This window comes from Lepidochelys kempii, chromosome 15 (genome assembly GCF_965140265.1).
Source record: "Lepidochelys kempii isolate rLepKem1 chromosome 15, rLepKem1.hap2, whole genome shotgun sequence".
Classification (NCBI taxonomy): domain Eukaryota; kingdom Metazoa; phylum Chordata; order Testudines; family Cheloniidae; genus Lepidochelys; species Lepidochelys kempii.
Genome location: NC_133270.1, coordinates 26,522,077 through 26,538,229, shown reverse-complemented (window position 1 = coordinate 26,538,229; position 16,153 = coordinate 26,522,077). Strand labels below are relative to the sequence as shown.

The 16,153-nt window shown below is 41.1% G+C and overlaps 1 protein-coding gene across 4 annotated transcripts in view; it reads right to left on the bottom strand.

Annotated features, from left to right (window-relative positions):
* Nucleotides 1-1,953: 1,953 nt before the first annotated feature.
* The window catches only part of SETD1B (SET domain containing 1B, histone lysine methyltransferase), a 70,211-nt gene continuing 56,011 nt past the window's right edge, over nt 1,954-16,153 (bottom strand). For 3 of the 4 annotated variants that reach the window (XM_073313483.1, XM_073313481.1, XM_073313482.1), the window contains exons 14-18: nt 12,287-12,453; nt 10,482-10,613; nt 9,241-9,360; nt 7,085-7,222; nt 1,954-6,299 (exon numbers count right to left, since the gene is read on the bottom strand). In XM_073313483.1, coding sequence (XP_073169584.1) covers nt 6,126-6,299; nt 7,085-7,222; nt 9,241-9,360; nt 10,482-10,613; nt 12,287-12,453 — 731 coding nt within the window. In that variant the 3' untranslated portion in view covers nt 1,954-6,125. The remainder of the gene's footprint in view (nt 6,300-7,084; nt 7,223-9,240; nt 9,361-10,481; nt 10,614-12,286; nt 12,454-16,153) is intronic. The other variant, XR_012155135.1, reaches the window with a different exon arrangement.

The window sequence follows — 16,153 nt, the reverse complement described above, 5'->3', positions numbered from 1 at the left end:
CTCTTCCTACAGACAGAACCCTAGCACATTTGGGCCAATACTGCCAATAATGAACAGAGGGGGTGGTGCTTTAATGGCCAAACAAGGGGCTGAGAGTAAAGGAATCCAGGGTTTTATCTTCAGGTCTGCCACTCTCTTGATGTCGGACTGAAGCGGTGACCCCTGTGGCTAAACGGGGGCAGGGGGTGCATGGCTCTGGTTCCCTCAGCTCAGTGGAGCTGTCAGTCTACCCCTGGGGTCCAGGAATCTGGAAACCCCCAGGGGGCTGGTAGGGGATCCCAGGCCTGCCCGCTCCATTGGGTTCCAGCTCCAGGCCCTCAAGCTACATAAGGAGAGTCAGGGGTGCTGACCTGGACAATGCCCGGAGCTCCTTCCTACCTTCCATCGGGCCTCTGCAGGCTCTTCACTCTGTGGGTTTGTTTGCCCCTTGCTGGGTGTTGTCCAGTTGTCTAGCAATCCACTGACTGGAGTTCCCTTCTCACTTACTCTGTAGCAGCCTCTCCCTTCTGCTTCCCAGCCCTTTTATCCTCCCAGCTGCTGCTAGACTGCCAATCAGCAGTAGCTGGCAGGGCTTGTATTAACCCTTCGCTTGCTGGGCTAACATGGGCTACATACATCCCATGGCAGTGACCTTGGGCAAGACTCTTAATTTTGTATCTGTTTCCCTCTACTGTAAAAAGTAGATCAAGTTCATTACAGATTTAGCACAATTAAAAAAAAAAAACACCCAAACTAAAAGCTCTTAGCTCCCTGCCAGCCTTATGGCATAAAGAGTCACGGACCGATAATACAAACTCAGCCTCCAACAGTAATCTCTATGGGATGCTGAGATGTATGCAGGCTAGATGATCATAATGGTCCCTTAAAATCTCTGAATCGATGTTTCAATTAGTGCGTTTTGGGATCCTGAGATAAGAAGAGCTATAGCTGTGCAAAGTATGAGTCCAATCCCACAACTCTTATTCAAGTAAGTGATCCTTACCCATGCAAACAGTCACACCGAAGTCAACAGGGTTACTCACGTGACAAAGTGTGACAGAATCGGGCTCTATGTTTATAGGCCCTGATCCTGCAAAGAGATTCACATGGGTATGTTAATAAAATGTAGCTCTTCAGGATAGGGACAGTCTCTTATTGTGCGTCCATACAAGGCCTAGCACAATGGGGTCCCCAATCTCAGAGGCCTCTAGATGCTACTGTAATAGAATAATAAGCACAACATAGTGTTTTTTTCTGTAAGAAAAGTCAGTATATTTATGGTTTGCTTTATAAAAGTTACTATAATACAATGGTACATAGTATTCAATTCACAAAAATATGAACAAATATATACAGCATGACACATCCACAACAAAACACTTTCTTCAAAACAAGATACATACTGATGACAGAATCTATATGCACAAAACATCCCTAAATTTATAAATTTGCTTAACAAAAGCGAAAGCAGAAATCCTAAATCTTCAAAGCAGAGATTTTTTTTAAAGAGAACTTAAAAAAAAAAAAAAAAAAAAGCAGAATTTTCATTTATTGCAAACCATTTTACCTGCCTCCTTTTAAAGGAGGCCCTTAACCTTCACACTGTGAATTAAAACAACCTGTTTACAGAACCCATGAAACAGCAAGGAATGAAGGCAGCTTTTTAGGTTTTGTTTTTAAAACTGCCGATTGGATTAGAGTGTCCTTTACAATGTGTTTCTTTTCACTTGTACAAATATTACAATTGCAATTAAAGAGGAAATTTATAAAAAAAACACATTAAATTGAAAAAATCCAGATGCAGATTTGCTTAAATATATTTTAGGTTGTCTATTAATAGACTGTACATATTTCCTCGCTTGAAATAAATAGATTTTGCACATTAGGTTTCAGACTGGCAAACAAAAACAAAAACAAAGCCTCCACTTGGCATTCTTTTGTCTTCAGTTTCTTAATGCTTCTAATTTCGTCTACTTATTTGACCAAAAAAAATATTTATACAGAATTTACATTATACAAAGCTTGACACAAGCTGTAAATGCCACCAGCTCCTTTTCTATAAGCATTCCTTCTCCCTCCCCCGTCATCCTGACACGAGTTAGAGCTGGAATCTTCTTTTTAAAAAGAACTCCAAATTACAATAGCCACTTTTAATAAATTATTTACATGCTCTTGAAGTACAAAGAAATCAGCAAAAAAATTCAACATGTTTCTACAAGAAACAGTGTCTGAAGAGAAGATTCTTAAGTTTGCCTATGTACAGAAGATGCATTTTTTTAAACTTCAAAATCCTTTTTTCCTTAAATTTTTATTTTATATAGAAATGCACTGAAATGATCCCTGAAAAAGGTCACAAAAACCAGAACTGAATCTACTGTCTACATTGTCAGAATTTAAAAATGCTTTTCTGGTAGAAATAAGATGTTCTGTACAATATAAATATCTGCAAGATGAGCCCCTTCCCACCCCTTGATAGTTACAGATTACTTATGGGACCCAACATAGTTCTGGAATTGGAAAATATTGGTGTGAAACTGACAGATAAATGAACAGGGCAGGCAGGACATGCAGGTTTTTCAAGCAGAGAGGGCACTTACTATGTATGCCAATTTCTAAGGCATTTACAAACATAATTAAAGCCAGCTCATTCGTGCTTGGGGACAATAGAACTTGCAACTACATTTCCACAACTTTTGTGTTATTTTCTGGGATTGTTTCACGTAGCAGACACATTAAAGTGATTCAGTTTCAGGGGATAAAATTTAACAGTGAACACATTCAATCTCTTTGTTTGTTGTTAATGTAAGCCCAAGCAGAATTAAGGATATGGTCTTCAATGAAGAAAAATACTTCTGTAAATACCCCTCCAAAAAAGAATGCCTGGCAAGATTTGATTTTAGTAGTTCTCCCCCCCTTGAAAACTTCCCACATTACAATCAGCTTTTAATGGCTATGGCAACACCCAATTTAGCACAGCATAAGGCTCTGCCAGCCTTGGGCTGATGTCTATACATCACACACTATGGTCCCTCCATTTTGCTCATCAATCTCAGGTTTGTAGGGTACCAGCCTTCATAACTAGGAAGAGTCATGAATGTGTAACTGGTACAGTGGCCCACATACGTATTTGTATCTGCAGAGTGCCCAGACATTGCCCAACCAAGACCACGTGGGTGACTTGCCAGGAATGAGGCGGCCAAAACGAGTATGCATAAAATGGAGGCCATTGCTGCCACTCATTTAATGTCAGCTGAGATATCCTTTGGAGACTACAAGTCCCACCACCAAATACTCCATCCTGGCCCACTCAGAGGCTGCTCAATTCAAGATGGAAACTCTGCATACTGGGCCCTGCAAGCCCAGATTCTGAAGGGAAACAAACACACACACACACACACACAAAAAGAAGCATGAAGTCAGGCTTCTAAGCTCATATTTAGACTCTGAAATACGTAACCTGTTTTTTCAAAAGTGCTGAGCACTCAGCTGCTCCCATGGAAGCAGCTGGCTGCTGAACACTTTGGAAAAGTCAGGGTAGTTATTTAAGAGCCTAAATAGGGATTTACGGATAACATTTCCAAAAGCGCCAGAGTGACTTAGAAGCTAATGGTACTTCGGCACTTCTGAAAATTTCACCCTAGGAAACTAATAGTAGTTTCATTTTTTAAATCTTGGCCAGAATTTCTATAGGCTGCTTCTCCATAATAAAGAAAAGGCAATTGCATGTGGCCACCCTATCTTCCCTCACAATCCACTGGGGTCATCAGTGTCGTAGGAAACATATTGTACATGTAGACTGGACCATGTATTTGTAAGAAACCAATGTTGATACAGTAGTTTGAAGGGATGGAAAGGAAGAAGGCAGAGAAATTAATATGGTTTAGAACTTTAGTTCTGAAACACAAGGCTTTAGTGCAGTCCCCAAAGCCTTAGACATGCCAACTGGAGAGACAGTATGAAAGGAAGAATCATATTAAAACAAATAAAGGGGCAGTTGGCTTAATTTCAAAACGCTCCCAATGCAGCTGTAGTTATAACCAGCTCTCAAAGACAGAAACCACTTGTGCTTCTAATAAATGTATGTCTTTGGGTCACAAATACCCACTGTTGAGGAGATTTTCAGAAAGCATTTACTGGGGTGCGGGGGACCAACAAAACAAAAACAAAATAAATAAAAGGAGAGACTATTGCATGTCCAATCTCAGGGACAATGTAAATATTATTTGCATTTCTAGCTGAGGATAGTAAGGCAGCTTGTATCAGTCCAGGTCCTCTAGGCCTTTTGCTTGAAACAGAAATGAAATATAGAAGTCTACCCCATATTACATGCTACATACTGTAATACAGTCCTGGCAAATACATATGCAGTATAAATAACTTCTAAAAAACTCATTTCTAAGATTTCAACTTCTGATCACTGAAGCATGATCAGGCAGTAATCGTCACTAGACAGAAGAGAGTATGGAACTCAGTTGTCCAATTTACTCTAAAGGGAAAAGATTTTTAGTTACTGTGATAACAGTAAGATTTTCCCTCTACAAAGTGTTTTTTTTTTTAAAATGGCTTAATACAACTAAGTTCCACTTGTAAGCAGGAGGAATAGAATACGGTTTGAAAGACTGATCTGCTTACCTTCAAGTGGCCAAACAATATTTCAGATCAAAAGAAATACTTGCATGGGATTCTGGCTCATCTGAAATGGAACCCCTAGTACAAAACTGAGGATTTCATTACAACATACACTTACAGTGATCAAATATTTTCTAAAAGGAAAATAAATGTTTTTATTTGGAAGTTAAACTTTTTTAAAACCCAATTTTCATACTGTACAGTTTGGGACAGACTCTGATACCCTCATGCACTTAGAGCAGTGCCTTACTCCATAATTAGTCCTATTGAAATGAATGGGACTAATTTAAGGTACTGCTCAGTGTGAGTGAGAGGGGCAGAATATAGCCCTTTAGCAGTAGAACAAGAATCTCGCCCATACAAGTGCAGAGCAAACAGTCTGAATGAAAAGTCGGGGGGGGGGGGGGAAAGGGTGCGTGTCAAGAGGCAAAGTTGGAAATAAACAACAAAAGAAACCCAGCAGTTGGTTTCTTATAGGGAAAGAAATCTCAGTGCCATCTTCCATGGATTGTTCTGGTAGTGTATGCTTAAAAGACAGTAAGATTTCTACAGCATAAACAATGACTGTACTGATCATTTAATTTCAGCCTCAGTATTTTGAATGAAAGAGGAACAGATCCACCAGAAACGTAGATACAGAAAAGGCCATTTCTCAAGCCACCTTTCGCGAGTAAGGACTAAGTAACTGATTAAACTTATTATACAGATTGTGGTATTAAATATTTTTCCTGTATGGTAACAGAGCTATTGATCCCCCCAAAATACCAGCATGGCATGTGAAAATTAGAGGTGAGCCTAAGGCATTACATTCAGGCCCATTACAGAGCTGAATGTTCCCCAGCATTCCAGGATGTTTGGGTCAGAGGAATTGATCAGGCCCATCTCTAAGGAAAAGGCAGGACAGTTCATTTATAGTCTCACTTGAGACACACCCAAGCATACACATACACACTCACACTCTTGCATCCAAGCCTCTGGCTTGCTCTGTAACATCAACCATACATTTATTTACAGCTTACTCTGAAAAGTCTGTGCAATTTCAGCCAATCAAGCTCCCAACAAACCTTTATGGCATTTTCAGTCTCTGCTTCACATTTAAACGTTGAATGTCTTTTTCAAACAACAAACTGATGAGAAAAAAGGTAGCAGCATTTATAGAAAGACAAAGGTTTACAACAAAAACAACAACAACAACAACAAAGGTACCATTATCGTACGATGAGCAATAAAATAGAGACTGAACAGAGAGAAGCTAGTGTTTGGATATACTATGCCACAAAGTGGTAATCACCTTTTGTGTGTGTTGGATCTGATGAGGAAGAGCACCTGAAACGTGAACAGTCCTAGTTATGCATGTGCGCTTTTTGCTTTCACTTGTGATCCTGACAGAAGTGCGAAACTTGCTTGGTTTTCTTCTCTCTCTCTCTCTTTTTTTTTTTTTTGGCAAAGTGCAACCACACCTGGTTACTGCAGTTCTGACATGGCCGAAGGTGCAAGTGTGACGAGAAGCCTCGGGATTAGTTCAGGGTCCCCCTGCAGTTCTCAGAGCCGCACAGACACGGGATCTTTACATCCTCGATCGGAAACTTGTAGTCATAGGTAATTTCCTCATTCACGCTGATGTGCTGCTTCGAGTAGATGACAATCTTCTTCTGAGACTCCACGGTGACGACTTTAGCGTAACAATTTGGCTGCAGGGGTGACAAATTGGGAAAGGGGTTAATTTTCTGAAAGTTTTAGATGTGCTGGCTTTTTTAGCAGTTATTTAAATCAGCTGAAATGTTGCAATTATTTTTACAGAGGGGCACAGGTCCTTTTCCTGAGGCTGGAGTGTGGGGCTTTCATTTTTTTTCCCTGCCATACTCAATTCCTCATGGGAATGGGAAGATTTATTAGCGGAATTAAGACAAAAAACAAAGTTCAGCCTTCATATCCTTTTTCTAAGGTACAGATCGTGACAGTTTGTTCAGTCAGCATGAACGGCGCCTACAGGCTTTGGTAATGGGAGGTGGGAGGCGGTAATGACTCAGACACCCAAATTATTACTACTCATTGAGTGCACACAGTCTGCCCAGTACTGTACAGAACACAGGCGAAGGCAGAGTCCCCGCCTGGAGGAGACAGACAACCCTGGTCCTACATGAACACCATTTGGAGACTGTTCCCATACCAGTGTTAGGGCTATGTTTTGTTTTAAATACACTTTCCCTAAACACCGTACAATAGTGTCTCTCCAGGATCTTTAGATACAGTCGGATTTCTAGGGCCAAATTCAGAGCGGACTCTAAATTGTTGTAACTTACATCTTCTAGTCCCCTCATACCAGTTCTTTATACTAGTCTTGACCCACATCAGCTTATCAATATGTTGATTTCAGTTCCTATTAAACATCACCACCTCAGAGTATAACTGAGTGTCTGGCTGGTTTATCTGTAAGTAAAGGCCAACTCGAAAGCATAAGCGAAGTGATACTTACATTGCAGCTATGATTAATGAACCTGGCAAAGTTTCCACATTTTGTTGCATCGATGATGGTGTCATGGTCGACCCTGAACATGTAACTGCTCCCAATGCCTTCATCCTCGTATCGCTTCTCTCGCATGTCTGCAATGACCTACCGGGCAAACCAATTGTCGAGTCAACGTGTGCCTCTATGGCACAAGGAGACGGGCAGTAAAGTACGTGGGATTTACATGCAGTTAATTTAAAAGGCACAAACCAAAACTGCCATTCGGGATTTAAAAAGATATTCACCCCCCCAAATTATTCAAGAGAAGATAGACTTAAAATTCAAAGGACAAACATTTAGGATGGGATTTTCAAAGATTAGGCACTGAATTTCAAATGGGATTCAGCACCTAATTCCCTTGGACTTTAGAAAAGCCTGCTTTACAGTTTAAATCAGTGATTCTCAAACTTTTGTACTGGTGACCCCTTTCACAAGCCTCTGAGTACGGCCCCCCTTATAAATTAAAAACACTTTTTATATATTTAACACCATTATAAATGCTGGAGGCAAAGTGGGGTTTGGGGTGAAGGCTGACCGCTCATGACCCCCCATGTAATCATCTTGTGACACCCTCAGGGGTTCCAACCCCAGTTTGAGAACCCCTGTTTTAAATCCATACACCACTGAAACCTACACTGAGGACAACACTTGGCAGAGCCCCTAGCTCTGCACTGAAAAAGATTGTAAGACTCCGAAAATGCTCTGCCTAGCTCATGTAAAGAGGAATGTGTATAAAGAACCCATGTCCCAGTCACTTGGATTCCTTTCATCACATCCCGCTCAATTTCTCCCTTGACAATACTTCTAAAGTACAATCGGACTCTGCACGTGGATTTTAGAGAACTTTAAAATTATGCTCTTAAACCAGAAATTTGGTCAGGGCAAAATTTCCAGAAAGAGCCCCTGCACGATACAGGCAGAGAACAGCTACTGTGAACAACACCCATCTCTGAAATCTGCCAGGGGTAGGGCTTGAACTCACAGTGCATAGATGCAGTTGAGGCTCAATGAGTCCAGTGTGTAACCCTGAGCTGCCTGCACGCTCTATGGCTTCAGCAGAGCCCTAGTCTTGCTACATGTGCAATTTAACTGTTTTAGACACATCAGGTTACCTCGTGCTGACCTGGAGTTCCAAACTTTACCCTCAATAATTTATTCAGTATTGCTTCCCCAGTGTACAAGCTGAGATCAATCCCATGGGATCATATCATTTTGGGGAAGATCAGAGCATTAGTTTGAGCCCCAGATGTGGGCAACAAAATTTTAGAAAAATCATGTGATTTTTTTGTAAACAGCTGATGTTTTATGGGGTGGGGAGAGTTGTATCTCAGGAACCCAACTGCTCAAATGACCCCAAATTTGGATTTTAGAGCCCTTACAATAATCTTCTTTCAAAAAGTAGGTGACTCTCAACCCTATCTATAGCACAGCTTCTTCATGTCTGTGTTTCGTTTGCCTTACAGATTGTATGTTCATCCAGAGCAGTGAATGGGTAGCTAAAGGGCTGTGTAAATTTATTGCACTCTATAAAAAAAAAAAAAGACAAAAATTCTGAGAATATGCCTGGATTTAATCCTGTTTTGAGAAATCCTGCTCCAGCCTACATTGATCGGGGATTCTAAACAACCGTTTGTTTGTTTTTAAATGCACGCCGAGTCTTCACCACTCAGCATTAAAGGGACCAGCCAGTCCATCATGTGAACAAAAGTATTTTAAACTTGTCTTGTCAAAAATCATAAATTGGAGTCTTTTATCTTATGCTCATTTCCACACAGATGTGACAAAACATCATCAATAGGATTCTGCACAATGACTTTGCCTTGCATATGTTACTCTCTGGGTTTCCAGAGAGCAGGGGGCAGGCAGGAGGAAACAGAGCAAGAGAACTGAGCCATGCACAAAAAAACCCAGAAGAAACACTCAAGATGTATGCAATCGTGCAGTATTGAAAGCTTCAAGGAAGCTTTAGTGTTTGTGAATTCACAAGCAGGATGGAGAAGATAAATAAACCCAGGGAGGTATGAAGAGCGATGCTACGGAGGACAGATACATGTGGCCTTCCACACTTCATGACTGAATCATGGCAAAGGCCCTGTGGTCACCTGTGAGGAAATCCATCTTACCTGTCTGATGTTCTGACCCACATATTCAATCACCATCTCGTCAGCTGCAATGGGCTCCATAGCAAAAAGGCCCCAGTCATGAATGTGACTCTTGCAGAATTTTAGTTTTTTCTTCCGGAACTGTGTACAAAACAACCCCAAACCATCATGAGCAAAAAACGAAACAGCAATCCGCACAGTACACAGCACACAAGAAAGAGCATTTGCAGTGTGTTCCATGCTACAAGTGTGACATTGCAGCATGTGGCTCCTGACTCTATAGTTAAATCAGACTATTAATTACCTCCACGTTAGCTGTGAAAGGGAGTGTAGTCTAGTGGTTAAAGAAGGGAAGACATCGTCTTGAGTAGACGTCGTCTGCTCCCAGCCCTGCCCTGATTCGCTGCATGTTTTTGTGAAAGTTGGTAGAACAGGCCCGTTTAGGGCAAAGGAGATACAGCCCAGTGTCTAAAGCACAGTTTTGGTCTGGGGCTCAACTCCATTTGTTCACTGATTGTCTGCTTCCTGTTTTATTGTCACTGCCTATCATGTGTTAAACCCCACAGGGTATCTGTGATGACCTCTGCCCCATGGATTTCCCGCTGATTTGCTTCTTTCCATTCCCTTTAGGTATTTGAATATTAGATCAAAGAGATCTAGCGCTTGTACTGTTTGGAATTTTATGTGTATTTAGTTCTCCCGAAAGTCAATACCCCAGGCCAAAGTACCTCAAACTACCTGCTGTTCTGAAGAGACGGTACAACGAAGGGGTGAGAAGACAGTTCAGTTTGGAAACCCCACTCAAACCTTCAGTGAGATGACGAACAAGGGTGCCCAAACGTGGAGGTTTTTGTGATGCGAATACGTGTCCACTAGGAACTGGACCGAGATCACCATCTAATTTCACACAGGCTACACAGCCATCAGATGGTAAAACTACTTCTGGTTACTACTAACCTGAACTAGATTGGAACCCACAATTTACAGATGAGTCTCTTTGTCCCATTATCAACCCCCTTGATCATGCAGTTGAAACTACTGGACATATTGTACTAAGTAGCTCTTGCTCCCAGACATACTGCTACAGTGTAATACACAGCTTAATGTGACAAGGAAATATATGGCATCATGGAGAGATTTATAACTCACAGGATTTGTCATGGATCTGCGGCTTTTAGCTGGCCTTGCCGTAGCTTATTCCTAACCAGCACCTGACCTGTGCTCTCCGATTCACAGAATAAAAATCTGGTTGCATGACCTACCTTGAGTTGGTTAAATTTGAGTAGGTCGCTGTCACAGCTACCAGTGAAGGATGAGAGAAGCCTGCGTTGCTCTGACCTCCTCTCAGAGCCAGCCCGGGTGGAAGCATGAGGTTGGGCAGGGATGCTCATTCCCTGCAAACAAGGAAGAACAGTTTAGGAGTTGCAATTTAAAAAAATTTGGGGCAATCCATTTGTACATTTTCTAGAGACAAGTGAGAGATGAAAGCAGAGCCAGTGAGGAGTTTGATGCACATCCTCACACAGCCAGTACATATCTATCACAGCATCAGCGTAGAAACTATTGGATTAGTTAACACAGTCTGCCCTGGCTAGTGAAAAACTCCTCCCTACAGTATACCTGCAGTGTGGTCTACTAGGTAAGGCAGGTTTCAGAGAGTCTGGACTCCTGGGTTCTACTTTCAACACTGCCACAAAACACAGAAATTGTAAGACTTGATCAACTGGTCAGTTGTCAGTGGTCCATGTAGCCAGGTATTTGGTCTCTGTCAGTGGCCACTACCAGATGCTTTAGAGGAAGGTGCAAAATCTTCATAGTGGACACATACTGACTAACTTGACCTTAGAGGCAAGTTTCTTCCTAATCCTAGTCAGTCAGTGGCTGGCTGATCCCTTGTAGCATGAGGTCTTATAGCCCTTCTAACAATTTTTTTTCCCCTATCTAATATAATTGTGGAGTTTCTCATTATCCATAAAGTCTAATCCTGTCTTGAATACTACACTAAACTCTTGGCCTTACTGATACCTCCTGGAAATTACTTTAATAGGTTAGTTATGCTTTGTTTAAAAGAATATTTCATTTGATCAGTTTTAGATTCAATAACTTTTAATTTCATGAAATGTCCCCTTGAAAGGTAAATAGGAGCACTTGATTTGCCTTCTCTGTGTCACTGGTTAATTTGATTACCTCTATCACCTCCCCTCTCTAACTAAACAGTTGCAGTTTCTGAGGTTATGGGTCTATACAGCAGAAGGTGGGAAAGGTAATCATGATGGTCCCTTTCTGACCTTAGAATCATAGAATATCAGGGTTGGAAGGAACCTCAGGAGGTCATCTAGTCCAACCCCCTGCTCAAAGCAGGACCAATCCCCAATTTTGGCCCAGATCCCGAAATGGCCCCCTCAAGGATTGAACTCACAACCTTGGGTTTAGCAGGCCAATGCTCAAACCACTGAGCTATCCCTCCCCCAAAGGGATAAAATCTATGAGTCTTCAGTCTCTCTTCATATACAAATCTTTCCATTCCTCTGATCGTTCTATCACACCTCCTTGCTTTGCAACATGATACCTTGGTATATGCAGCCCCAATAAAGTATTTTAGATCTATATTGAAAAACAGGTTCCTCAATCCCCAAAGTACTTCCAGAATGACAAACCATACATATACATAAGGATCGCTTCTCTTCAGCCACCGTGGAAATGCTCCTGCAATGGGGTGCAAACAGCAGACATTGAGAAAATACCAGTGACAACGCAGAACAGTTTAGGAGAGGAGGTCACCGTATATAGCTCTACCAACAGGGACATTTAAGTAGGCAGAATGCATTTCCCCATATTGGAATGCTGTACAGGACACAGGGGGAAGACACCCCCACTCTTACAGAAAATGACCTTGACTCAATAGGATCTCGGTTTTATTTCTCATCTGAAAGGCAATACTTCCAACAGGGAAAGCCACACTGGGGCACTGGCTTAATGCCATCTCAGAGACGAGAGTTACTAACACCACATTGCAAGACAAATCCAATTAACTCAAGGAAGCAGTCAGCAATATGAGTCTCCTTACTTGTGTATCAGCTGGCGGCTCCTCTGCAAATGCACGACTGTTGTTGAGGTATTTAAGTTTGTCCTTCTTATCAATTTTGTAATAGCCTTCACTTCGAGCACAACCTGTAACATGTTCCCGCATGCCATCATCCCGCTTCTTCTTCTTCGGAGTAGAAAAGCTAGTAGGTGGAACTAAGTTAAGGAGAAACCCAGCTATACGTGGAAATCAGACAAAAAACCCACTCTCCTTGGTATTTGATTCTTACAGCCATGTGGACAATTTCAATGCTATTAAAAAAAAGAAGGAAATTAAGACTGTTTGCCAAAACAAGCTATTAGAGAAGTGAAAATCTAACTGTTAGGCAACTGGACACTGGAAAGATTTGTTTTGGTTTTTTTTTGCAGGTTTTAGGATTCAGCAAATGAAAGTGGTTTCCATCTAATGGTTCCGTGGTGACCATGTCAAGTGAGTTTGCGTGTCTCAGTCTACTTCCCTGTAGACAAAGGACACCATCACTATTGGCACTAATTGACAGTCTCCACAAAGAGGCCAGGGAGCATATGGGCAACAAAGACCAAACTAATTGCTCACCCCTAGAGTTGGGTCCCTCAAGGTAAAGGATGGGGCAGAGTGGTAGTGGGACGAGTTAGCACTGCTGTTCCCCATGTTGTACATGATCAATAGCTACTGAAAGATCTTCAGCCTCCAGGGCCAACAATCTGGTACCTTCCATGAGCTCAGAAAATTAAACAGTTTTTAGGGCAACCCCACATCCCTACTTGAGAAATGGACATTTCTTTATCTGTCACTATAATGCTCAGGGGCTGCAAAATACATTAAAACAAAGAATAATGAAGAAATATAATGAAATGGAAGAGAGGAAAGGGCTCATTTGTCAAGAAAAGGCTCTTCGGGAGATGACTTCTGCAAAGTATGTGACCATGGACAGAGACCACAGCCACCTGAGTAAACTGGTGAAGCAGTTTGCTCTGTATGTTTTTAATGACATTTTCCACCCACTTGTAGTGTTTCTAGAACTTCCTCGCAACATCTCAGACTGTGGTCAAGATACCACGAACGTATCACGGCAGCAAAGACTCATCACTTGATATAGTGATGGAGAGGGCAAGGAGACATTCCCTCTCTCAAATCCAGCTCCTGATTAACCTTAGCACAGCTCCCCAGACTTTCACAGGAGCAGAATCAGGTCCAGGCAGATATTCCAAACCCCATTCTGAACTCCTCATTGGCCAAGCAAAACTTAGAACTGGTTTGGTTGTAATATTAAATGTTCACCCACACCCCTTCCTCTCCCTAATACGGACCTGTATAAAAAACAGCACGATGCAGTGGTTGGAGGTGGGGATGGGAACAAAAGATTATATTCTCTGCTCTGCCACAAAACCCAGCTGACTTTGGGTGACAAAATTCACTTCTCCGTGCCTCAGTTTCCACAGTTACTACAATTGCAAAGATAATGATTTTTCCCCCCATACAAGGGTATGGCAAGGATTCATGAGTGTTTGTTAAGTGCTTTGAGGTCCTAGGTCAAGGTAATACAGAAAGACAAGTATTATCATATCACATCATAATGAAAGACTATTAAAAGAGTTATGACACCAATCTTCATTTTCACCAGATGGCCCTAAAACAAGCTCTTCAGTTCAGTAAACCTTGCCTACAAGGATTTATTGTCACTATAATAAAATAGGGAAAGAACAAGTTAAAAATTACTTCAACAAGTTAGATGTCTTCAAGTCACCAAGGCCTGATGAAATGCATCCTAGAATGCTCAAGGAGCTGATATCTGAGGAGATATCTGAACCATTAGTGATTATCTTAGAAAAGTCATGGAAGATGGGAGAGATTCCAGAAGACTAGAAAAGGGCAAATATAGTGCCAATCTATAAAAAGGGAAATAAGGACAACTAGGGGAATTATAGACCAGTCAGCTTAACTTCTGTATCCGGAAAAATAATGGAGCAAATAATTAAGTAATCAATTTGCAAACATCTAGAAGATAATAAGATGATAAGTAACAGTTTGCATGGATTTGTCAAGATTAAACCATGTCAAACCAACCTGATAGCTTTCTTTGACAGGGTAACAAGCCTTGTGGATGGGGGGAAAGCGGCAGACGTAGTATATCTTGACTTTAGTAAAGCTTTTGATACTGTCTCGCATGACCATCTCATGAACAAACTAGGGAAATGCAACCTAGATGGAGCTACTATAAGGTGAGTGCATAACTGGTTGGAAAACCATTCCCCGAGAGTAGTTATCAGTGGTTCACAGTCATCCTGGAAGCATAACGAGTGGGGTCCAGCAGGGATCAGTTCTGTTCAATATCTTCATCAATGATTTTAGATAATGATATAGAGGATACATATATAAAGTTTGCAGATGATACCAAGCTGGGAGCAGTTACAAATGCTTTGCAGGATAGGATAATTCAAAATGATCTACACATACTGGAGAAATGGGCTGAAGTAAACAGGATGAAATTCAATGGGACAAATGCAAAGTACTCCACTTAGGAAGGAACAATCAGTTGCACACATACAAAACAGGAAACGACTGCCTAGGAAGGAGTACTGCGGAAAGGAATCTGGGGGTCATAGTGGACCACAAGCTAAATGAGAGTCAACAGTGTAACGCTGTTGCAAAAAAAAAGTGAACATCGTTCTGGGCTGTAGTAGCAGGAGTGTTGTGAGCAAGACAACGAGAAATAATTCTTCCGCTTCACTCTGCGCTGATTAGGCCTCAGCTGGAGTATTGTGTCCAGTTCTGGGTGCCACATTTCAGGAAATATGTGGACAAATTGGAGAAAGTCCAGAGAAGAGCAACAAAAATGATTAAAGGTCTAAAAAACATGACCTAGTTTGAAGAAGACTGAAAAAATTGGACTTGTTTAGTCTGGAAAAGAGAAGACCGAGAGGGGACATGATAACAGTATTCAATTACATAAAAGGTTGTTACAAGGAAGAGGGAGAAAAATTGTTCTTCTTAACCTCTGAGGATAGGACAAGAAGCAATGGGTTTAAATTGCAACAAGGGAGGTTTAGGTTGGATATTAGAAAAAACTTCTTAACTGTCAGGGTGGTTCAGCACTGGAATAAATTGCCTAGGGAGGTTGTGGAATCTCCATCATTGGAGATTTTTAAGAGCAGGTTAGACAAATACCTGTCAGGAATGGTCTAGATAATACTTAGTCCTGTCATGAGTGCAAGGGACTGGACTAGATGACCTCTCAAGGTCCCTCCCAGTTCTGATTAGCAAGTATTTGAAATAGCCATTGCAAACAGGTTACTGTACACATGACTATTTTATGTCTAAGCAGCTTCACATATGAATGATTTCCACCCCCCGTAAATTGTAATGGAAACAGTTTTTTTATTTTTAACAAAAATTCTCTTCTGCATTTGCAGACTGGGTTAGTGCAAAAAAAAAAAAAAAGTGAAAAAATGAAACTGACTGGTCCTAAAAGTGTAGCTAACAAGCATAGTTTAATTGTCTAAGCTGAGAATGCTGATACAAAAAACAAACAAAAAAATTAAATTAAAAAAATTTCATTTACTATCTACAGCTTGGGTTACTACACTAGGTAAGGTTTTTTTTTTCAAAACAATTTAACTTGTCAGTATCCTATCAAGACATAACTGTCTTCATAAACCTTGAAAATGACTTTTCTTGTTATAAAATCTCCATCAGCCAAATGAAGCATCCTCCCGATGGGTACACATTTATAATGTACTTCAAAAGCAGCATTAACATACAACTGTATTTAGATTGTAGCAGTTATACACATGACTATGTGTGCTTCTAGAAGAAGGAATCTCTGTAGAAGTAGAATTCTGTTGTCTGATTGGAAGCATATGTCCATAA